Here is a 24,674-nt window from a genome sequence, read left to right as displayed (position 1 = left end):
CAGATGGAGGGGGTCCAGCAGTGAAACAGCAGAGATGGGGGGAGAGAGAGAGAGAGAGAGAGAGAGAGAGAGAGAGAGAGAGAGAGAGAGGAGGTGATTTGGGCTTTGGGAGGGTATTTCCCCAGTGAGGCAAGAGCAGCCGAGAGCGATTGCCTGGGGTTGCTCCTTTGGGGAAAAGGGAATTGGAATGAGAAACTAAAAACCTCACAAGAGTAATGGATGGGGGAGTGGAGGGGAGTGGAGAAGAGGCTGAAGGAGGGAGGACAGGCGGGCTAGGAAAGGCTGGCGGGGCTCTGCTTGGGCACAGCCACCCACATGCCAGGCTCCTTGTGCTGCCCGCCTTCAAAGAGGGAGCCACGAGCACAGGGAGAGCCCATCCCTGCCTGAGCTCCAGTGCTTCTCCTGCCTGCCTGCGCCCTCGGCGCTCCAACACAGAAAGCAGCAAAGTTGGCTGCCAACTTGGTTTGCCCTGCCTGGACTGTTCCACTTGGCAGCAGCAGATTGCTCTAGCATAAGAGGCATTCGCTTCCAGCCAAGAGGAAGGAGATCGGTGAGCAAACTGCAAACGGAAAGATGGCTTTCTGAACCGGCTGCCTTCCCACCTTCACCTCTCCCTAGCGGGCAGTGCCCCGGTGCCCGGGCTGGGCCGATCTGCTCGGCCATCCCCTAACAATTTCCCTCCTGCTCGACCCAGGCCAGGGATGGCAATCTGACATCCCATCCGGTTCCTCGCTCTCTGTTGCCTCGGTGCCACCTGCCTCGGAGTCAGGAGCTGGCCCACCCGGGGAGCCAGGCAGCCATGGAAAACACCACCGAGACCCAGTTTCCAAAGACTTTGGAACCCGGCATCGCCCTGCCCCTGGACTCACAGGAGACAGAGAAACTCCTCACTAAGCTTGAGGACAAGGATGACAAGTCTCTGAAGGCATCCAAGTCCTTCTCAGGGGCCATGGAGATGGAGCAGAACGGTCACAGTCTCCCCTACAAGTCAGTGTCCGAGGGGCACCTGGAGGCCACCCCTCATTCTTCTTCCAGGGTCAGCTCCCGGAGGGCATCCTCCATCGCCACCACCTCCAATGCCCAAGACCAGGAGATGCCAAAGGATTACCTCATCTTGGCCATCCTCACCTGCTTTTGCCCTGTGTGGCCCCTGAACATCGTGCCCCTGATCTTTTCTATCATGGTAAGTGTTACCCTCCCGCTTGGAGTGTCCCAAACTCGCCTTTCTATGATACGGCTGCCACTTTTTCTTTGAGAGACTTGTTAAAGATGGATGAAGGCCCTGGGGGGGTATTCTCGAGGGAGGGATGCTGAATATGGCAGATCTGGCTTGGAATATTGGCTCTGGTGGTTACTGTCTGGGTAGTCCAGGAGTGGAAAAAGCCCCGGCTGAGGAGTCCAAGGAGCCGGGCTAAAGGCTCATCTCTGCTGCTCACTACTCGGAAAACTTTGGCCAGATTACCCAACTTCCTTGAATATCAGATTCCTCAACTATAAAATGAGGGGATTGGACCAGATGGCCAATGAAGTTTCTTCCAGCTTTCTAGAACCAGGTGTTTAGCACAGGGTCAGGTACATAGCAGGCACTTAATAAATGCTTGTTCCTTCTCCTCCGGTAACTCACTTAGCCTTCCTGGGTCTCAGTTTCCTATGAAGTGGCAGTGCCTCTGAGGTCCCTTCCAGCCCTAGCACTATGATCCTCAGTTTCCACACCTGTAAAATATTTGTATCACTGACCTCATCTGGCTTTTTAAATCTTCAAGCACCAAGAAGTGCAAAGCGATGGTTTCCTGAGCCTGGTTCGATTTCCCGACAGGGTACAAGGGGTGGTGGTCATGTTCATGGCTTCTCTTAGACATAGAGCTCCTTAAACCCTGACTCAGAGTTGTACCAAAAAAATGGGAAAGTGCCCTATCTAGGGTCTACCAGTCGAGTTAAGCCCAACACAAGTATATTTTGGTTTTAGGGAACCAAAAATAAAGTTCTCCTTTGCCTATCTGATTTTGTTCTAATAAATCCTGTCAGGGTTTGCTTACCTTATATGTTCTGTGTATCTGCAGGGTTATAGGGAAAGGAGGAGGATAGCAAGAGAAAGTGAGGGAAGTCAGCTTTAAATCACACTGGGCATGAAATCAGAGATATGGGTGGAGGATGCAGATTGTTTTGAAAAATGCTTTTGCTGAATGATTGAGGAGGCTGCCCATTTCAGTGCCCAGGGTTGGGAAATTTATCCTCCCATCATTTTTTTAAAATAATGGCTTTTTATTTTCAAAATATATACAAAGATGTTTTTCAACATTCACTTTTGCAAAACCTTCTGTTCCAAATTTTTCTTCCTCCCTCCCCTCCACCCCCTCCCTTAGCATATAATCCAATATGTGTTAAACATATATAATTCTTCTATACATATTTTCACATTTATCATACTACACAAGAAAAATCAGATCAAAAAGGGAAAAAATGAGGAAAAAAAAACCAAAAAGCAAACAAACAACAATAAAAAAGGACTATGTTGTGATCCATATTCAGTCCTGACAGTCTTCTGGATGCAGATCCTCCAGTTATTTTTGAGAGGTTCAGGATTATAGTTAAAAAAAAGTTTGGCCCCATTTCTAGTAGAGACCCAGGCTAGCAAAATTTGCAGCCCTCACTTAGACTGGGTTCTAACCATGCACCAGGAAATCTCCCATAGGTACAATGAGTTACTGGAGTACAGACTTACATAAACAACCCCCACCAGGGAGCAACTGGACCCCAGAGAATGGCATGGGATGACCTAATAGGCCTTTTCCATTTCTGGTTTCCAAGTGCATTAGTGGCAGCTTCCCAGCTAAGGACTGAGTTGCCTTCTGGTGCAGTCGTCCCAGAGAGCGGCACAAAGAGCTTGGTTTTGATTCCATTTCCCCAGGGAAGGGATTCCCCATTAAAAAAAAAAACACAACAACAACAACACACAAACGTCTTGGTCATTGGTGGAATGCTCTGAATATGATACTTCCTTAGGACTCCCTGATCCTAATCCATATCCACTTGGACAGAAGGAGGATACTAGTGCCATGAGAAAGGGTCACTTGGTAAAGAAATAACCCCCAACTCAGATAAACGAGCTATGTGCTGGAAAGAGGATAAATGGAGGCTTGAAGAGCACCCCAAATCTCAGAGTTGGAAGGAATCATAAATCTAGAAGTAGAAAGGACCTCAGAAGCCATTTAGTCCAATCCCTCTCATTTTGCAGGTGAGACAGCTGTCCCAAGGAGGTTGAGGTGACATGACTGACCCAAGATCACACGGGAAATAAGCATAAGAGATAGGACATGAACTCATGCCAAATGTCTCCAGAGGTACTCTTCCCACTGAACTCTCACCCCCCCTCCCAAGCACCCATCCTGAGTTGGATGGTACTTGGAGGTTTGGGGTCAAGGATAGTCACTGGATTTGGAATCAAGAGACAGGGGCTTTGTTATTGTCTCTAAATCACTAACTTTGTGACCAGGGGCAAGTTGTGAGAGCTCTCTGTTTCCATTTCTTCATTTTCAAAATGGGAGTAATACTCGGACTTTCTACTTAATACAGTTGTAGCATCATTGATTCGGAGCTAGAAAAGACTTTAGAGATCACGTAGTCCAATTCCCTCACTAAATAGATGAGCCAGCTCGAGGCCAAAGAACTGAACAGCCTTGCATCAGATCACGGAGTCGAAAGTGCTAGGGTGAGGATTTGAACCAGATCTACCGATTTCCAGTGCACCAATTTTTTCACTGGATCACGGTTGTTGTAAAAAAAAAAGGGGGGGTGGGGTTCAGCTTTTCACCTGGAGAAAAAAAAGTGCTCAGACTCATCTTCCACTTTCAAGGAGACAGTCATCGAATTTGGAATTAGAGTTTCAGACAGGAGGAAGAAACAAACAACAAGACAGGATTTCTTTGGACTGGTTCGGGAAAAAAAAATCCAGTTTCCCAGAGGAGCTGTCCATAGGATGAGTCTAGAGCAAATGTCTACTGACTCAAACATGCAAATCTTTTGAGCAGAGAGGGAAAAAGAAAAGGTAGGCACTTATCACCATATTTAGAGCATCTGACTCGGTCAGGTGGGGGGAAGGATGGAAGGTGTATGTGGGGGTATTGTTAGCTCCTTCTTCTGGGGTGGGGCAAGCAGCAGAACCAAGCTACTTTTAGTTGAAACAAAAAATGCCCTTATTCTCCTTTTCATTATCGCCTTTGGTCCCCCTTCTAATGAAGTGGTGACGTTTCTCCTTCTCCCTTGTCTCTGAAGCAGTCAAGTAGTGCACTATGATAAGAGACCCAAAGTAGACAGAAGACAGTAGTCAGTAGATTAGGAGTCAGAAAGACCTGAATTCAAACCTACCCTTAGACACCTACTAGTTGTATGATTTGAGGCATTATTTAATCCCTTTCTGTTTCTTCATCTGTAAAATGGGGATAAGAATAGAAATTGCCTCTTAGGACTGTTGTGAAATCTAATGAGATAATATTTATAAAGTGCTGTGTGATGCTAGCTATTAGCTCTTACAGTCTGCTCTCAACTTCACCACTCAATAGAAAATTATCAGTGATCTTTTATCTGTCACACCCAATGGCCTGTTCCTCACTTTTCATATTTCTCTAACATAGTCCTCTTGATAACTCTCCCTTTCTTGGGTTTTAATGATACTGCCGTCTTGGTTCTGTTAAGTCTCTAGACATTCTGTTTGTTCTGTATCCTTGGAGGGATTATTGGTTAGATCTCATTCTTCAAGAATCCAGGGTTCTTACCTGGGTCCTCTTCTCTCTCTCCTCTACTCTCTGTCTTAATCTCATCAGTTCCTATAGGTTCACTTATAATTTCTGCTCATATAACTTCCAGCTCCCATCCCTCCTTATCTCCAATCTGACACTATCAACTTCTTATTGGATATTTCTAAATGGATGTCCCACAAGTTTGTCAAACGAAACACGTTCAAAACAGGGCTCATTGTCTCTCCCCACAAAACTCACTCTTTCCCCTAAAATCCCTGTCTGGAGTATTTTGGAGTATATTTGGAGTATGTGAAGTATACGACTATTCCTCCACTCTCCTGGGTTCCCAATTTCATTGTCATCTTTAACTCTTTATTCTTGTTCAAACCTCATATCCAGGCATCAACCAAATCATGATGACTCCATTTATTCAATCACTCTTGCATCTGTCTCCTCTCTGCTCACACTATAAGTACCTTAGTACAGGACACCTCTCATTTAAACCACTGAAATAATCTCCTAATTGGATATCTTGCACCCAGTGTCTCTCCTCTCCAGTTCATCCTTCACACATTAAAGTGATTGATATTCTCATTATTTTACTCTTTTTGATTTATTTAAAGCTAAATACAAAATAAGAAAAAAATAAAATAGAAAAAGAAAAACAGAAAAGAAAAAACATGCACCCAGCAGATCCGGGAAGATTCAAAATATGTAACAATAAATCTCCATTTCTAGAATTCTCAAGTTGTTTCTATAATGATAGAAGACATATTCATGGCTGTCCAGCTTTTCTTTACTTTCTTGTAGTTTATTCTTTTGTTCTCTGTTGTGCACTTTTTATTTTATTCTTTTCCTCCCCTTTCATTTCCACCTTCCTGAAGTAAACCACAATTAAACATGGATATATATGTAATATATTATATATAATATATATTTACACCTGCACCCAAGTCCTTCTGCTTGTGCTTTTCCCACTGCACCACCTAGTACCCTCCCTTATTTCTTTATAGATTTTGGAGGGTGCTGTACCCTTCATGGTACATAGATATATTATTCACTATTTCACCCATGTGCGATGTGAGTAGGTTTTCACAACTACGAGCCTTCCTCTCCCCTTTAATGCCTCTGTGTCCAGTGACTGATATTCCTAAGGCACAAGTCTCACCATGCCATGTATCTGCTTAAGAAGCTCCAGCTGTTGTTCTCAGTAGCCTCTACTACAAAATCCAGACTCCTCTATTTGCCTTCCCAACCTGGCTCCAATCTGCCTCTCAAACTTATTGAACAGTATTTTCCTTAATGCACTCTTAAGTTCCAGCCAAAGTGATCCTTGCTGTTTCTCAGCACGGCATGGTCTCCCGTCTCCATGCCCTTGCCCAGGCTGTCCCTCATGACTAGAACGCCATCATTTCTTGCCTCCGCCTAGCACAATTCCTCATCCTCTTCCAAGTTCAGCCCAAATGCCAACTCCTAGAGGAAGCCTTTCCCCTCTCCCCCACAGCTGTTAATTCCTCACTTTTGGAATTTCCTTGAATCTTTTTTTGTACAGTGTTCCACCCCCACCCCCAAATGACAGGTCTTTGAAGGTGGGATGATAATTTTATTCTTGTGTTCATACCCCCAGTACCCAGTCCAGGACATGGCACAGAGTCCATGATTAATGAATGACTTATTGACAAATATAATTAAGTTAATTAGATAAATAAATAAGACAGTTAAATTAATTAGACTGATGTTAGGCTTACTTTATAAGTCTTTTAACCAAGAACCAGCCTAAATGAGTTCGTAAAGGCTTATCACCAGAATTTCTGGCCACCAGGTAATTTGAATTTTCTTTTACACAACTTCTTATAAAAACAGTCTCCTCCTAAGCTTTGAAGTTCAAAAGATTTGGGTTCAAATCCAACTTCTGATATTTACCTAGCAGAGTGAACATAGGCAAGTCATTTAAACCTCTTCAAATCTCAGTTTTTTCATCCCTAGTGCACTAAGAGAAGTGATGGGTTTAAATTCCTTCTTTGTCTCTTGAATTTACCTCTAGATGGTGGGAGAAATAAGAGCAAGTTCCCTGCTTTTTGGGCTTTCCACACCAGCTAGCTTTTTCTTCACTGTATTCACCTTTAATTAGAGGGGATATTGTGTTAAAACAGGCGGCCAAAGGATCTGAGTTCAAATTCTGTTTGCTAGCTATGGAAGGGTCATAATCTATCTCAAGGATAAAAGCACCACACCAATGAGATTATCCAACCACTCAGCCAGTATGTGTGAAAAAAAGACTTGAATCCAGTTCTTTCTGACTTGAAGGCCAGCTTACTAGCCACAACGCCATATCATTGCTTCTCCCAATGAGAACGACACTTGACATTTAAAGTTCGCTAAGTGATACACACCTGACTTCATTTAATCCTCCAAAAAATTCTGAGAAGCAGGTCCTGTGATTATCCCCATTTCACAGGTGAGAAAACTGAGTCTAAATGACTTGACAGTAGGCATCGAAAGCAGAATTCTAATCCAGATTTTGCTAATTCTGAGCCCAGTGTGTTATCCAATATACATGTTCTCTTTGAGAGTAGAAACTATGTCTTTGTATCTCCAGCACCTACCATAGTGTTTGGCACTTGACAGATGTTTAATTCTTTTGCAGCTTATTTTCTTTTTTTTATTATAGCTTTTTATTTACAAGTTATATGCATGGGTAATTTTTCAGCATTGACAGTTGCAAATCCTTCTGTTCCAACTTTTCCCCTCCTTCTCCCCACCCCCTCCCCCAGATGCCAGGTTGACCAATACATGTTAAATATGTTAAAATATATGTTAATACAATATATGTATACAAGTCCATACAGTTATTTTGTTGCAGCTTATTTTCATTATTCCATGTCTAACGCAGCCTCCTTGCTCCTTTCCTCGGTGAAATCCCAATTCCTCCAAAGGGCACCATTGATGCATTTGGATTTTCCTGAATCTAAGAGATTTAAGGATGGGTAGGAAGAATGTGTCTTCTTTGTGGGTTGAGAAAGTCTGTTCATGGCTCTCTTCAGCTCTCTCCACTCTGTACATACACATAGCATCAAATGGCTGCAGTTATATTCCCAACTCTCCAACACATTAACTGGGGGCGGGGTAGAGGGGTTGGATGGAGCCCAAGAAAGAAAAAAATACCCCCGACTCCAGCTGGAAAGTGTCTGGATACTCAGCTGCATATATGATCTCATTGGTGTGGTGCTTTTATCCCTGAGATAGATTGTGACCCTTCCATAGCTAGCAAGCAGAATTTGAACTCAGATCCTTTGGCCGCCTGTTTTAACACAATATCCCCTCTAATTAAAGGTGAATACAGTGAAGAACAAGCTAGCTGGTGTGGAAAGCCCAAAAGGCAGGGAGCTTGCTCTTATTTCTCCCACCATCCAGAGGTAGATTCAAGAGACAAAGAAGGAATTTAAACCCAGATCCTCTGACGTCTAGTGCATTACTACCTCTCAAATGAGACAATGTTTCTTTTAAAAACACTTTACAGTCTCTGCACATAGTAGGCATCCTGTAAAAGCTTATTCCCTTCCCTTCCTACTGGCCTGCCTCTCCCTCTTGTCCTCCCGTAATTCTCTTCCAGATTACAGTGTAGTAGAAAGAACAGCACCAGGTGTGGAGCACACACGTAGGAGGCATTTGCATGGGAGGACTTGGGTTCAAATCCTCATACTGATGCTTACAACCTGTAAGGAGAGCAAGGCAAGCCACTCGACCTCTCTGGGACTCATCTGCAAAATGAGGCCACTGGACTCAGGGGTCGGTTTCTAAAACTATTCTCTCATACTATAGATCCTCCAAAAAGCCAGGTTCCGGTGCAAGGGGAGGGGGGAGCCCATTCACTGCACCGGGAACTTCCTCCACATCACCAGAGGCAGAAAATAATTCAAGGAATTATGAGGAGGGATGGCAGGTGGGTAAAAACCAAGAGGGGCTGACTTGGATGGAGAGCATCTGGGGAGAGTTTAAGCAAGCTCCATTTACTCTACAAAACCCACACATCTGTCAGCTCTTTCCAAGCTGCCCATTCCCTGAGGGCTCCGCAGTGCTCTCACACACTCTGACAGGAGGCTGTTTGGGTTGTCAAGGAGGTGAGAGGATTCTTAGATGGGTCATGTGAAGGAGGGAGGAGAGGGGGCTACAGAATCAGGGAGGAGAGGCTAGAGTTAGTGGGTAAGGTGGTCACCCAGTTCAAGCCAACTCTGGATTCCCCCTCAATCCCACAAATTACGGGATCAGTCACTCAATTGACAACCATCATGGGACCATCACTGGGCTAGATATATAGCAAGAAAAAAAAATAATTCCTTTCCTCAAGGGAGCTTATTGCTCCACGGGAGAGAAGAATCAGAATGTTTTGGAAGAGTAGTCGGGTGGTACAGTGGACAGAATTCTATTCTTGGAGTCAGGAAAGAGCCTTTAACTTCTTCCGGCCTTAGTTTACTCATCTGTAAAATGGACCTAAGAACATCACTTACAAGCAAAAGGCTGTTGTGAGGATCAAATGAGATCATTTTTCACCTTAAAATTCTGTATAAATGCTAGCTGTTATTAGGGCACATTATAGCAAAGTCAGAAGGGACCCTAGCAATCTAGTGCTCCCTCTCCCACTTTATAGAAGAAGTTAAAGCCCTTCAGAGCAGAGGCCCATTGGCTTTTCCCTGACAGGGCTTGCAATATTTAGCTGAATGTCCTGTTTCTGTGGAGACTCCAGACCAGTTTTGGACAGGTGAGGGGCTCCTGCAGTTTCACTGCTTCTTGTTGGCCAGTCCAGATGGTTCCTTGACGACAGGGGAAGGCTGAAAGTGCCGCAGAGGTGCGGGCCTGGCTGGCTGCTCTCCAGGTGGGAATAATCCCCAAACCCAGACCGTACTTTGCTGGCAACACCCCGGGGTGAAAAAGCATTCTTTAACCGCCTGCTTCATGCTTGGCTGGCAGCTCCCTAGTGAATCTGTAACAAAAATGGTAGGGGGTAGGGGGAGGAAGGGAAGCTAAGGAAGAATAGGGAGAACAGGTGTCTGGGGCAACACGTGGGATCCCAAGTTCTATCATGTTTAACACAAGGCAAGAGAGGAAAAGATCCCCTTCCCATAAAAAAAAGGCTCGGGAGCTATGGAAAGAGAGCTAGTTGGGGTCAGGGGGTCTATGTGTCAACCCTAGTCCTGCTGCTCACTGTGTGGCCACGAACAGATCATTAAACATTCAGGACCTTCATTTCCCACTTTGTGAAATGAAAGAGTGACATTCTGTGACGTCTAAGGTTTCATCCAGCTCCAAATAACCACCACAATTATAATAACAAACACTAAGAAATACAGTTCTTTGAGATTTCCAAAATGCTTTACCTACATTATTCCATTTGATCCTCAAACTCTGATAACTGGTATTATCTTCAATTTATAGATGAGTAAATTGAGGCTGAGAAAGGTTAAATGACTATGCAGCCTGTAAATGCTTGAAGCTGAATTTAAACTTATGTTATCCTGATTCGAAGTCCAAAACACGCTCCTCTAGACTTAAAAATGAAGGCAATGAGTTTTGTTTTCCTTCTCAGGTTTTTTACTTTTATTCTAGAGCTGATTTTTCTTGTGCAGCAAGATAACTATATAAATATGTATACATATATTGGATGTAACATATACTTTAACATATTTAACATGTATGGGACTACTTGCCAACTAGGGGAGAAGGTAGGGAGAAGGAGGGGAAAAGTTGGAACAGAAGTTTTTGCAAGGGTCTGTGCTGAAAAATTACCCACACATATGTTTTGTCAGTAAAAAGCTATAATTTTTTTTTTTTTAAAGAAATGAAGCAATGGAAAACAAGACATCTGGGGTGAAAAAGCCAAATATTATGATCCTTGCTTACATCCCTCTTGCCAAACAAGAAAATAATAAATACAGCTTTTAGACCTCTTGGGTTAAAAGTAATAATAATAATAATAATAATAATAATAATAAAGCCCGACAGATGTTATCTGGACTAGAGAATGTTTTCTAGGTAAGATTGTCTTCTATCAAATCAACCAGTCAACTAATAGTTCTTAAGAACCTATTACTTGCCTGGCGCTGTCCTAGGTACTAGGGACCCAAAGATAAAAATGAAATAGACCTTACTCTCAAGGAGCTTACCTTATTAAGGGGATAAGTGAATATATGAGGATATGTACAAAATAAAAACATGATAATGGTGGGGGAGACATAGCATCTGGGGGGACCATTTGCAAGGAGACACTTGAGCTAAGCTTTGAGGAAAGTTAGAAATTTTAAGAGGCAGAGGTGAGGAGGGAGTGATAGTATCTGCTAATGAAGGCTCAAGGTGGAGTCTCACCTATGAATAATAGCAAAAAAGTCAATATAGCATAGGACACATGGATAGTTGTCCTATCAGTCTTTCTGGAAAGAAAAGTGGTTCTAAACCTCCTTCGGTGTAGGGAGAAGAAGCCATTCTCTGCCTCATTTCTTCCCTACCCTTAATTAATGATTTGTAATTGCCTCAGTCAAACTGAGACTCGTTAAAGACCTTAGCTTAAAAAGGCCAAGATCTCCCAATGCATTCAGGGCCATTTCCAGTCATCCTGGTCTACATCTGGCCATTGGACCCAGAGGGCTCAGGAGAGGAAAGTGAGGCTGGTGACCTTGCACAGTTCTCTCTCTCACTCAGATCCAATTTACTTGTATGTCATGACAACATCTCCCTGATGTCACGATCCTCTTTGAGAAAGAAGAACAAGGACCAACAAAAGCCACTCCTGATCTCCAAAAAGCTTTCTCCACTGACTTACTAACCCTCTGGGGAAAAGTGGAAGGTCTCCTCTTCTGAGTCTACTCCCCAGAGAGGTGTTATCAGTAAAGGGCTGAGGAAGGGCTGAGGACTGCTGGGAGAGTCTGAGGCTGGTTTTGTGGCCAGATTAAGCCTTTACATCAAAATTAAGGGGAATGAGCGAGTCACTTATAATGTCAGCATTTTCTCTTTATAAAGTAATGCCCTATCCATTCTCATTTGCTCCTCACAGGAGGACAGAGACCTTAATCGGCCTCACATTAATAAGCCCACAGAGCATAGAACAGGAAGGATCCTTTACACTATTTGCCATTCACTACCTTATCTTTCAGATGAGGAACCTGAGGCTCCAGGAGGTTGTGACTTATCTAAGTTCACACAATACATGGGCAGAAGCAGGCTCTTCTCTGTGTCACTGATGAATAGATTATGTCTCATGGTCAGTGCTCATTGATTCTTGAATTTATACAATGTCTGCAAATGTGCAAAGTTTAGATGAGACAGAGCCTTGTTCCTCACAGATACCATCTCTAGCTACAGGTCAGAGGCATTAATGTGGAAGGCTCCTCAAGGCTTGAAGTCAACATTCATCGTTGTGCCAGCTAAACCTTCCAAGAGAAGTATGGAAGAGGCAGGGCTTAAGTTAGCCACCATGTTCAGGCACTCACCAGGCTTTCCTCTGGATGCCCCAGACTGTGGGGTTCACCTCGACAGCTTATTTCATGCTCATGTCACTCCCTGATATCCTTCCACCAGGTCCCTGATATCCTTCCACCAAATGGGTTTTAAGAAAGTCATCTATCGATCCCCACCCCACGCCTCTCACACTTCAACTTCTATTCAGGAGACCTGGGTTTGAGATCCCAACTCCTGGACTTGCTTTCTCTCTAGCTTTTTGTGGTGGTTGGGAATTGGCTAAGGGTTTACAAGCACAGAGCAGAGTGCAACGACACTGTTCAGTTTCTTGATACTTAGGATAATGGTATAAAGTCCCAAGGGGATAAAATGTTTTAAACCCCCAAATCCTGTCTTGGAGTGAGAGGTTGGGCTTTTCCCCTCCTCCCTCAAACCAGTCAATCAATGATCCATTAATAAGCATTTAGTAGATACCTATTCTGGGCCAGTGTTTGGGGTGATAAAGACATGAAGCAATCACCATCATTGAGGAGTTTATATTTTGGAGAGAGGGAAGGAACAAATGTGCACATGGTGCAGTGGGAGGAGTACTGCAGTGGGAGGCAACCCGAGTTCATGGGACCTGAGTTCAAATCTTGGCTCTATTACTTGGGTGATATTGTGCCAAGCCTTGAACTCAACCTCCTTGGAGCTCAGTTTCCTAAATGTAAAACAAATAGATTGCATTAGATGAGTGGCTTGGACAATATAAATGATTCATTCCTTCTCCTTAATTTTGATGTAAAGGCTTATCTGGCCACAAAATTAACCTCAGACTCTCCTAGCAGCCCTCAGCCCTTCGCTGATAACACCTCTCTGGGGAATAGACTCAGAAGAGGAGACCTTCCACTCTTTTTAGTGGGTTTAGTTAAGTCGGTGGAAAGCTTTTTCGAGATTAGGAGTGGCTGCTGTTGCTGTTGTTTGTTGAATGGACTTTTTGCAGTTCCTTTCAGCTCTAGATCTTTGTTCTGTACCTTGAATCCTGGCTTTTTTCCCCTTAGTTTTCATATAGAATTTCTCATTTTTTTTCTTAGCTGAAGCACTTGAGGTAAAATTACTTGCCCAGGGTCACACAACTAGGAAGTGTTAAGTGCCTGAGACTAGACTTGAACTGAGGTCCTCCTGACTTCAGGACTGGTGCTCTATCTACTGCACCACTTAGCTTCCCCTCCTTTCATTTTCCCATCTGTAGAAGAAAAAAGTGAGGCTAGATTTGGAAAATCCTCCTAGTTTTAGATCTATATGATGCTGTGAGTAGATACAAGATACAGACATAGTAAACACAAGGGAAAGGAAGGAATTACTGTGGGGGAGAGGAAAGTAATCAGAGAAAGCTCCATGAAAGACAGCATTGATGAGGCATTGGGGGGGGGGGAGTAGTGGAAAAATCACTGAATTTGAAATTGGAGGTTCAAATCCCAGCTTAGCTACACACTCCATGATGGCACCTCTTTTTGCAAGTGATAGCACTTCTTTGGGTCTCACTTTTTGTCTGCTTTCCTAGATGCAATGATTTCCAAAGTCCTGCCTACCAGCTCTAAATCTTCCATCCTTTTATCCGGCTGGGAAGTTTAAGAAGGGACACCCTGGAAAGGCACTGCCTGCTCCGGGGCAAAGGCCTCTCACAGGATCTCAGCACTCCCAATTAGTCTTCTCAAGTGGAGAAAGGGACCTGAATAGTTAGTGATAATAACTCACCTTTATACAGTGCCTACTTTGTGCCACGCTCTGTACTAAGTGTTTCACAATTATTATCTAATTTGGTCCTCACAATAACCCTGGGAGGTAAGTGCTATTATCCTTACTTTACATATGAGGAAACTGAGGCAAAGAGAACAAAACGAGCAAAACAAGTTAAGTGACTTGCCCAGCCAGGATAATACGGCTAATAAATATCTGAGGCTGATTTTGAACTGACTCTGAACTTAGAGCTCATTGCACTGTGTCAGCTATGTTCCATATTCTCTTCTTCCCCCCATCCATTGAGAAGGTAAGGAATATGAGATCAAATATACACGTGGAATCATGGAATCTAACATTTCCATGTTAGATTGTCTTCTAACTATAGGAGTGGAAGGGACTGGAGCAGTTATTTGATCCAAACATTTCATTTTTGTCTATGAGAAAAATCAGGTGGCAATACTTAAACAAATCTGCTAAGGTCACACGGGAAATAACATCAGAGAGAGGATTTTTTTCCCTCTAAACCTGTAACTTTCCTGGATCTCTTGGTCTCATTTGTTGAAAGAATGTCTAAGTTACTATGATTGGTCACCAAACCAGGATCTTGTATTTCATGATCACGATTATGTCACTTAAACAGAGTTTCAGCAGCTACAGCTGGGTCAACTCACCAGAGGGAACGGGAAAAGATTTCTTCCATGTACAGATGGAGAGTGCGGGCATTTACTTCGGTGCCAGCCTAGGCTTCCGTGCCAATAAAGGGACCTCATGTGCCCCAGTTCAAATTGTACTAAACGTTAATGATGGCCGTTGCAGGCCCTCCTTCAGCAGAAATCTCATCTCTTGCAATCAGTAGATATTCCCTCAGTTGACCCTAAAGCTGTGCTCACAGCAGACATGAATTGTTGATGACACTCAGGTCCATACCATATTATGGCTTAATAAGCATCAACTAAGCACAAAATATTGGGCAAGTAGGTCATGCAGTGAATAGAGCACCAGGCATAGAGGCAGGAAGACTCATCTTCTTGAGTTTCAGTCTTGTTCCAGAGACTTACTGGTTGTGTGATCCTGGGCATGTCACTTAACAGTGTTTGCCTCAGTTTCCTCAGCTGAAAAAATGATCTAGAGAAGGAAATGGAAAACTACTTTGGTGTCTTTGCCAAGAAAACCCCAAGGGATCACAAAGGGTCAGACTCGACTGAAAAATGACTGAACTGACCTGAAGCACCATGTGCAGGCTGAACTCAGGCTGGACAGAGGACAGAGAATGCTAGTATAGTCCAGCCTGCACATGGAAACATGACAGGAAACATAAAATGAGTTTTTAGCACAGAGAAAATTGTGCTAATATTGTCATGTTTCCTGTCATGTTTCCAGAGAGCTTTCACCCAATGTAGGGCCTGCCACTTGTTACACTGGGCAAATCCCTTCACTTCTCTGGGACTTAGTTTCTTCAACTGTAAAAGGACAGGGCTAGGTTTGATGGTCTCTGAGTTTTCTTCCAGCTCCAGCTCAATGGCCTGGACCCTAAACCAAATTTCCTTTGATTCTCACTAAAATCCACTAAGATGAATTCTGTAGATACAGTGGAAAGAGGATTGACTCTGGACCTACGTTCAAATTCCATTACTGACACTTCCTGACTGTGTGTGATGTCTCTGAACATTCCTGAGTTTCAGTTTGTCCTTTGTAAAAAGGAGTTGGACTGGATATGGCCTCTAGGGTCTCTGACAGCTTCAAGAACCCAAGATCCTTAAGTTATAGATGAGATTTTATAGAGGTTCAGTGACTTGTCTGTGGTCATTCCCAGAATACAAAGCTGGGTCTCTTCTACTAACAGGTGCAGAGCTTTCTCCACCATAACACACTGACTCCATTCCCTCCTTCCCTGGGGCAGCACAGTCCCTTTAAATGACTTAGGGGAATGAAAGAGGACCTCAGTATTCCAAGGGATTAGAAAGGACTCCATTGGAAGTATGGGCAGATCAGGAAGACTTCAGTTTAAATCTGGTCTCAGATACATCTTAGCTGTGTGACCCTGGCAAGTCACAACTTTTCTTGGCCTCAGTTTCTTCAATTATAAAATGGCAATAATAACAGGACCTAACTCCCAGGGTTCTTGTGATTATCAAATGGGACTGGATTTGTAAAGCACTTAGTCTGGCATGTAGTAGGTACTTAATAAGTGTTTCTTTGCAATATTATATGACAATCAATTATCTTTTTTAAAAATTATATCTTTTTATTTACAAAACATATGCATGGGTAATTTTTTCAACTTTTGACTCTTGCAAAACCTTCTGTTCCAACTTTTCCCCTCCTTCCCCCCACCCCCTCCCCTAGATGGCAGGTAGTCCAATGCATGTCAAATATGTTAAAGTATATGCTAAATCCAACATATGTGTACATATTTATACAGTTATCTTTCTGCACAAGAAAAATCAGATCTAGAAATTTTTTAAAAATCTGAGAAGGAAAACAAAAATGCAAGCAAACAATTAACAAAGAGTGACAATGTTATGTTGTGATCCACATTTAGTTCCTACAGTCCTCTCTCTGGGTGTAAATGGCTCTCTTCATAACAAGATCATTGGAACTGACCTCGATCATCTCATTGTGGGAAAGAACCATGTTCATCAGAATTGATCATTGTATAATATTGAAGTTGTGTACATTGCTCTCTTGGTTCTGCTCACTTCACACAGCATCAGTTCGTGTAAGTCTCTCCAGGCCTTTCTGAAATCCTCCTGCTGATCGTTTCTTACAGAACAATAACATTCCGTAACATTCATATCCTATAACTTATTCAGATATTTTCCAAATGATGGGCATCCATTCAATTTCCGGTTTCTGGCCACTACAAAAAGGGCTGCCACTATGACAATCAGTTCTGATGGACATGATGCTTTTCCACAATGAGATGAATGAGGTCAGTTCCAATGATCTTGTGATGAAAAGAGCCATTTACAGCCAGAGAGAGAGTTATGGGGACTGAGTGTGGATCACAACATAGCATTTGCGCGCTTTTTGTTGTTGTTCACTTGCATTTTGTTTTCTTATTCATTTTCTTTTCTTTTTGATCTGATTTTTCTTGTGCAACAAGAGAATTGTATAAATATGTTTGCACATATTGAATTTAACATATATTTTAACATGTATAACAAAAAATAACGGTACATAGTAGACAATAAATGCTTATTTCTTTCTCTTCAAAATTTTTCCCCCACATCTCCAACATTTGTCTTTTCCTTTTCTGTCATATTAACCAATCTAACAAGTATGAAGTGTTAGCTCAGAGTTGTTTTGATTTGCATTTCTATCAATAATGATTTAGAGCTTTTTAAAAATATATGATTACTTGATTATTTTGAAAAAAACTAAGTGTTTGTTTTCTTCCTTCATAGAGGAAATCCCAGAACAGTGCCCTCCTTACTAACTTCATCCTCCACCCTCAGGATCCATAAGAGCATAGACCTGGAGCTGAAAGGAGCCTTTGGAGTCATTGAGTTCAATTCCCTTCATTTTAAATTAGGAAATTACATTTGAGAGATGTAAAATGATTCATCCAAGATCATGCAAGTAGTAAGTGGTTGGATCCTTTCATTTTACAGAGGCTGCATAGAGTGCTGAACTCATTCAAGAAAATCTTGGTTCAAACCCAACTTCAGGCATTAACTAGCTGTGTGATCCTGTGTAAATCTCTTCTGTGCCTCAATTTCCCCAATTTAAAATCAGGGGTTAGATTCACTGCTCTCCAAGGTCCCTGCTATTCTCTGTGATAAAAGTTACTTATCCAGGGTCACATGAGCAGTAAGAGGAAGGACTGGGAGAGGAATGAAGGTCCTGGGATAGCAGAGTTCAGCCCTTTAAGGGCCCCATTTCCACCCTTTGATGCTGAACCTCTCTTTACTCCAGGAACACAGGAGGGTAGTACAGGTTAGAGCCAAGGCTGTGTCCAGGGTTGTCCAAGTGGTGACTGTCTTGCTCAGCAGATGACCTGTTTTTCTTGCCTTTTCTCCTTCCCAGTCGAGAGGCAGTGTACAGCAGGGAGACCTGGATGGGGCCAGGAGGCTGGGCCGCCTGGCAAGACTGCTCAGCATCGTCTGCGTTGTGCTGGGAATCCTCATCGTCGTCATCTATGTGTCTGTCAACTTCACAGGTGAGCCTCCCAAAGGCTGCTGGGAGTCCTCCAACCCACCTTGTAGACACCTGAGGTCTAGACCAGCAGAGAGGAAAGAGAGACCCCCAAATGCAGATCCCTGACCCTCAGAAAGCAGTGGGCAAGTGAGGGTGGAGACTCTGAATGAGTCACACACTTGGGAGCTCTCTAAGGTGTTCAGGGTGGTCCTGTGTGCATGGGTAACAGCAAGGTCTCTTGTCTCACCCACTTAGCCTGGGCAAATCACTGAAATTCTCTGAGGCTCAGGTGCCTCACCTGGGGAGAAAATGAAGGGAATAATAGCACCTATATCACAGGTGGTGAGGAATAAACAAGGTAACATATTAAAGTGCTTCATCAATGCAATAATGGAGGTAGTGATTGTTATTATCGCTGGACTGGGTGGTCTGGGTTAAAAAAAAAATCAGACCTGTGATTTCATTGGTATTTGGGAAGTTCTAATGGAGAAACTTCCATAGATGCACATGAACACCTAATTGTGCCCTTATTGTTTGAGGGAGCTGTCTAAGGTCCTGGCACATTTCAGTGATTGGACCTGGGTCCCACAAGCAGTATTTATCAGAGGTGAGATTTGAATCCAGATCAATCAATTGATAAATGTTGATTAAGCACTTAATATGCGCCAGGCACTGTGCTAAGAAATGAGGATCCCAAATGAGGCAACAGTCAGTACCTGCCCTCTGGGAGCTTACATTTTAATGGGAGGGGATAACAGGTGAACAAGTACATACAAAGAAAACTCTATGTAGGATAAACAGGAGATAATTAACAGAGGGAAGGCACTAAAATTAAGAACTGGGGGAAGGCTTCTTGTAGAAGGTGGACTGAAGCCGGCTGTCCCTCTCTTTTCCAATGACTCCACTGCCCATTCTCATAACTTTCCAAACCAAAATATCCCTCTGTGGCTACCACTTCCCTACATGTGTGGTCTCCTAACTGCAGAAGCAGGCAGTAGATTCACTTTTATATTTGTATTCCTAGGACTTAAAACAGTGCTTGATATAACTTAAGAATTTAATAAATGCTTTTTTCATTTACCCATCCATCCATCCATTCATGCACCATTCCAACTTCCAAGGGATTTTTCTTAAACATAAGATTTTATGTATTGAGATGCATTGCTGTATTGTGTGACCTTGCCTAAGTCACTTAGATCCTCAGCTTCCTTTTTTGTAAACTACAGGATAAACTAAATTATAATAAATATATAAGATGTATAAATAATATATGTACATATTATTTATATCTTATTTATATTTACATATAATATTTATATTATATTATTTATATGTAAATATTTAATATATTTGACAATATATAATATATTTATAATAAAATATAAGTTTATAATAAATATATATAAGTATAAATAAATTTGTAAACTGAAATAGATGGCTTAAGAAGATCTTTTCAGTTCTAGGATTCTAGGACACTGAGACTTCCAAATTTTCTGCCAGCTCCAAATCCTATGGTCCTAAAATATTTCACTCTTTTGCTTCCTTATCTGTGATATCCTTCAGTTTTCTTATCTGTGAAATGGGGATAATTCTTCTTGAGAAGCAAAAAGCAATATGAGAATTGGAAAGTCCACCATACATAAAGGTATTATCTACAGAACAGAACCAGTGGAAAAAGTGACTTTGGAGGGAATTGGACTGGGTTCAAATTCTAGCCTCTGTCACTTGGCAGCTATATGGCAAATCAGTTAACTTTTTTTGAGCCTCAATTCCTTCATCTATAAAATGGGGATGATCACATGTCCCTTCCTCACAGAGTTGTCAGGAGGGCAAAATGAGAAAACTGTCTGCTATATCCTTTGCAAACCTAAAAGTGATGTGAAAACGCCCACTGTTACAAAAGTCGTGTCACGTACAGAGAGCAGAGCGGGGCCTGAATGTGGAGAGGCTGGCAGCGTTTGCAAATTCAGGGAGTTGGAACAGTTGCTGTTGAGTAGCTAATTTCCTTCCTGTGGTGCCAGGAGACACTAACATCAATCTCTTCCTGATGGGGGAATGGAAGCCCAGAGACTCCAGGGCTCCGAGGGCAGAGCCAAAGGCCCATCTCTTCCTCATGATGGCTCTAATGCATACTCTCTCTCCATCCCTACCCTTCTCTCTGCATTGCCATTACATAAATAACCACTTTCTTAGCCATTTCCCCTTCAGATGGTGGGGAGAGTGATTGTTAATATTCCCATTTCACAGATGAGACAACTGAGGCTGAGAGCACTTAACAGAGTCACACTCTTTCCATTAGACTGTTTCTTACTGGACGGAGTGTTCCACTGAGCTGACTGACCCCATCTTTGTCAGGGCCCCCAGCTCAGTCATTCTTCTTTACTGACCAGAAGGTGACCGGCCACCCTTTCATAAGCTAATAAGAAGATGACTATCACCACAGTTCTCCAATGGGGGCCCTGGAGATACAGATTAATTGGAGTGCAGTAGAAAACATTGGATTAGTAGATGCAGGACATGAATTCAAATCTTGACTTTGCTATTTATTATATATTATTATTTAATATTAGTGTGACTTTAAGAGATTCAATTTAATTCAGTTCTACAAGCACTTATTACAGCCCTATATTGGGTACTTTGGGCTCCCTGCCCTAAAGGAGTCGACATTCTGCTCGGGGAGGCTACCAGTGCCAAGATAAGAAAATACAAATGTATACAAAATCATTGAGAGAGGGAATGGGTGCAAACAACTGAGGAGAAAAGGAGAAAAACTTTACCAGAAGAAAGGATGGGGCTCTGAAGGAAGCCGGGCATTTTGGCCTGGTGGACAGAGAGCTATCTGGGTTCTGAAGGCCAGAGGATCTGGATTCAAATTTCACCCCTAACACATATTGGATTTCTCCTGCTGGGCAGGCTGCTGTGCCTCAGTGCTCCAGACAACACTCCAAAATGATAACTTACAAGAAGGTTGCTATACTGTACTGGTAAAGGGAGTTCCCTCCCCCGGGAGTTCCCTGTACTAATGAAATCCCAAGTCCAGTTTCTATCCTTAGGGGATCCTGGGAGGTTGAAGGAAGAATTTTCCAGACCTGGAAGAACTCCTGCAAAGGTGTGGAGGTGGGAGGTTGATTGTTATGTATGTGGTCCAATAGGTGGGTTCGCTTGACTGGAAAGGAGAGTGTATAGAGGGGAAGTAAGGTGAGAGAGCTTTAAATTCTAGGCTGAGGATTCTGTATTTTATTTTAGAGATAAATGGGAGCTACTGAAGATGAAAATTTTTGAGGGAGGGTGGGGAAAGACAAGAGTCGGTTTTAGGAATATCAATTAGGCAGTTCTATGGAAAGTGAATTGAGGAAACCATCCTTTCTGGGCCTTTCTAAAATGAGGGTCAGGATGATCTCTGAAATCTCTTCCAGTTTTAGATCTCCTAATACTATGGGGCCCAAGAACCCAAATGGAGAACAGGCTCCTAGATCTCTCTATATACCTCTCTTTGAAGCCTGCCTTCCTTGTGGCTTAACTTATGTGACAAATAAGGATGGACGTTACTTTTGTGAAATCTTAAATAAACAAACTGGAAGCATCAATGAGGCTCTCCTCTCCCTTGGGAAACAGATCGCTCTCTGGCAGTAAGCTGGGCACGTGGGGAGGCACATTTGTTACTCGTGGTCACTGGGGGACCAGTTAGCACGCAATGTACAAAAGAGAACAGACCGCACGCAGCTGAGTGTCCTATCTCACCCTCCACAGAAGGCATCGTTATCAAAGTCTTAGTTCACAATCTGATCCGGCTTGATACAATGCCTTCTTCCAGGCAGTTCTGTGTAGTAGGCGATGGAAATAGTCTTTGTGTTTTATAGATAAAGAAAATGAGTCACAAGGTGCAAGATTGAGAGACCCCTGAGATATTTTGGTCCAATTCTTTCATTTTCTTCTTTTTTTTTAAACTGGAGTTGATTGAACGCATCCATTTTAATTTTTTATCAATGTTTGGTTTTTCCATCTCCCCAGCAAACCATCTTTTACAATAAATACTTAAAGAGAAGGCAGGAAAAGCATTTTAGAAAAACCAGTCAACACAGAAACCGAAAGGAACATTATTCCTCATCCCTCTCTCAGCTCCACAAACGAGGGAGGGAGGCACATATTCTCAGCTCTTCTTCAGGGCCACCATGGGCCATAATAATTATGTTGCATTCAGTTCCTTTTCTTTTCCCCCCAAGCCTCTGATTTTATAGGGGAGGCCCAGAGAGGCTAGAGTCACACAGCCAGGGACTCTTCTCCCTTGTTATTGATGGCTTTAGCTAACAAACAAACAATACAACAAAATACAAACAAAAACAATGCAACAAAAACTACTCCAAAGACCTGGACATCTATTCTAACGTTCTCATTTTGCAGATGTAAAACTGAGGCCCAGAGAAGTCAGATCGATCCCCTTTTTAGGGTTCTGCTCCTGAATGTTTCTTTTTTTTTCTCTTACAGTCTTTAAGAAGAATTAGCCCAAGAATTTCTGGAAAGAGGCAGGCACTGTGTTAGGTGCCCCCTTGACTGGATTCCCCAGTAAACTGAGGAGGCCCCCGACCACTCATCTTCTGCATCATCCATCTTGGGGAGGGCATGCAGTTATTCCCCAAGTCCTTGCGTGGTGATGCTACACCCCCTAAACTACTCACTCAACCGTGAACTGAGAAAAGGCCTTGGATTTCAAGGAGAAACAACAACAATAATCTGCAGTGATTACTTTAACCTGGACCCACTGGGAAAGGACAAGAAGTAACCAAAAAATGTGGGGAAAGGAGATTTATTTTCAAAACTGAAAAACAAAGGGAAATATCTGGTGGAAATTTTCTGACTTTTTTTTTGCCCAAATCATTGGGTTTTTGTTTGTTTGCCTTTTAATCAGCCAATAATATAATTCAACCAACAAGCTGAAACTGCCAGACAAAGAAGAAATATGCTTCCAAAGTCAGGAAGGTCAGAAAAGTGAAGGCCTGGTGAAGCATTACAAGGCTCCTCTGGATGTGAACATAGACCTGAATATGGTCACGAGAAGCAGGGGAGACAAGGAGAGGGACTTTGTTTTTTGTATTTTTGATGAAAAAAAAAAGACCATTTGCATGCATTATTCTACCACCTCCTCCCTCCCCACCCCCACTCCTTTGCCCTTTCATTCCTCTGAACTCAGCACCACAGAGCTCAGAGACAGCTGTGAGGATGGGGCTGACACAGGCGGAGCAGACTCCCAGGGCAGCCAGAAAATCCTATGGAGCCAATTTGGACAGGGAGGGAAACTATCATATGAGACCAATGCCGATTTCTCCATCCCCCAAACCAAGGGTGCTGTGTGAAGGATCTAACCCTAGAGAACTAAGTAGCTTTGAAATTCAGTTCCAGACATATCAGGTTTGGAAAACATTCCATTTTAAATGGGCTTGAAGCTGATTTAAGATCAGTGACCAAATAATGTGTGAGGACCTCATCCATCCATCCCAGTACCTCCCTATATTCTCCTATATTTCCTGGACCAGAACCGATCTGTTCCAGGTAGCCCAAGAAATGATCTCCTCCCCATCCCCAAACAAAAGGAGAAAGGTAGAGAAATGACAGATGACATTTCTTTTTGAGTATGTTGATGAATTTCCTTTAGGTTTACCCTAATTTCTTCTCAGCAATGGGAATGTACTTAATCAATCAGGAACGATGCTAATGGTTGGGAATACAAATGACCAAAAGAAATATTTCCCACTTTCAAGGAGCTTATAGTCCATTAAAAAAAAGAGAACATATAAATATATCAATAAATGCAAAATTCAGGGACAGGGAAATGAACTAGACATTCGAAGTAGGAAGCTTCTGATGAGGAATATTCCCACTACCAGGGCAGGTTAACAATAAGCAAATGATTGCAGAAACAATTTGTATTTTTCATTTTAGTGGGTTATTCTATTTCTCTCTGTTGTCTTTTTGTCTGAAGCTTGAGACAGCTCCTCGGGAACAGCTATTTATAATTAGTAAGAGAAAAAGGGTTTTTATCATCTTAGATAGTTGAGGGATCTCAACTGTGTGACCTCCTCTGTATAAAACAAGGTATAGAGAGACTGGATCATCATTTTCAAGAGTTTTCAAGAGCTCATCGATGCTCATCAATGAATTCTTCATACCCAGGGAAGTCCAAAAAAGCAGGTGTGGGCTTACAACCAGCCTGTTAGAAGAAGATATTGTATTTTCACAGAGTGTGGAATGAACTAAAGTGAACCATGACTGGTAAACCTCCAAGACAGTTGATCTCAACCAACATCTGTGGGCATTCCCAGGAAAGGGAGAAATCCCCCCACCAAAATCAGTACGTGTCCCTCCCTTCCATATCCTATTGACCAGAAACTGTTAGGAGACCAAAAGCAAGCCATTAATAGGAGGGTGGTGAGTCCACTTTTAGGTTTACTTGAATTCTGTGAATGGAAGGAAGGAAAGACTTTGTTTCCAGCTGAAGGAATCTCAGACACATCAAAGCAGGTGAGAGCCCAGGGAAAAGGGCCTGAAATCCTACTAGTCGGCTTCCTGTGCCCAGATGTGAAACCCAGTCCCAAATGTGGCTGATGCCAACAAGGATACTGAGTTTATGAG

The 24,674-nt window shown here is 42.7% G+C and overlaps 1 protein-coding gene across 1 annotated transcript; it reads left to right on the top strand.

The window, feature by feature from the left end:
* The first annotated feature begins 106 nt into the window (after nucleotides 1-106).
* Nucleotides 107-24,214, top strand: TRARG1 (trafficking regulator of GLUT4 (SLC2A4) 1). Its single transcript, XM_023503708.2, has 3 exons — nucleotides 107-1,183; nucleotides 17,937-18,069; nucleotides 22,533-24,214. The coding sequence occupies exons 1-3, from the start codon at nucleotides 800-802 to the stop codon at nucleotides 22,547-22,549; spliced, it is 534 nt and encodes a 177-aa protein (XP_023359476.1). The 5' UTR covers nucleotides 107-799; the 3' UTR covers nucleotides 22,550-24,214.
* Nucleotides 24,215-24,674: the final 460 nt, after the last annotated feature.

This window comes from Sarcophilus harrisii, chromosome 4 (genome assembly GCF_902635505.1).
Source record: "Sarcophilus harrisii chromosome 4, mSarHar1.11, whole genome shotgun sequence".
NCBI classification, from domain to species: Eukaryota; Metazoa; Chordata; class Mammalia; order Dasyuromorphia; family Dasyuridae; genus Sarcophilus; species Sarcophilus harrisii.
The sequence above is the reverse complement of the archived record's forward strand: the minus strand, read 5'-3'. Positions and strand labels throughout refer to the sequence as shown.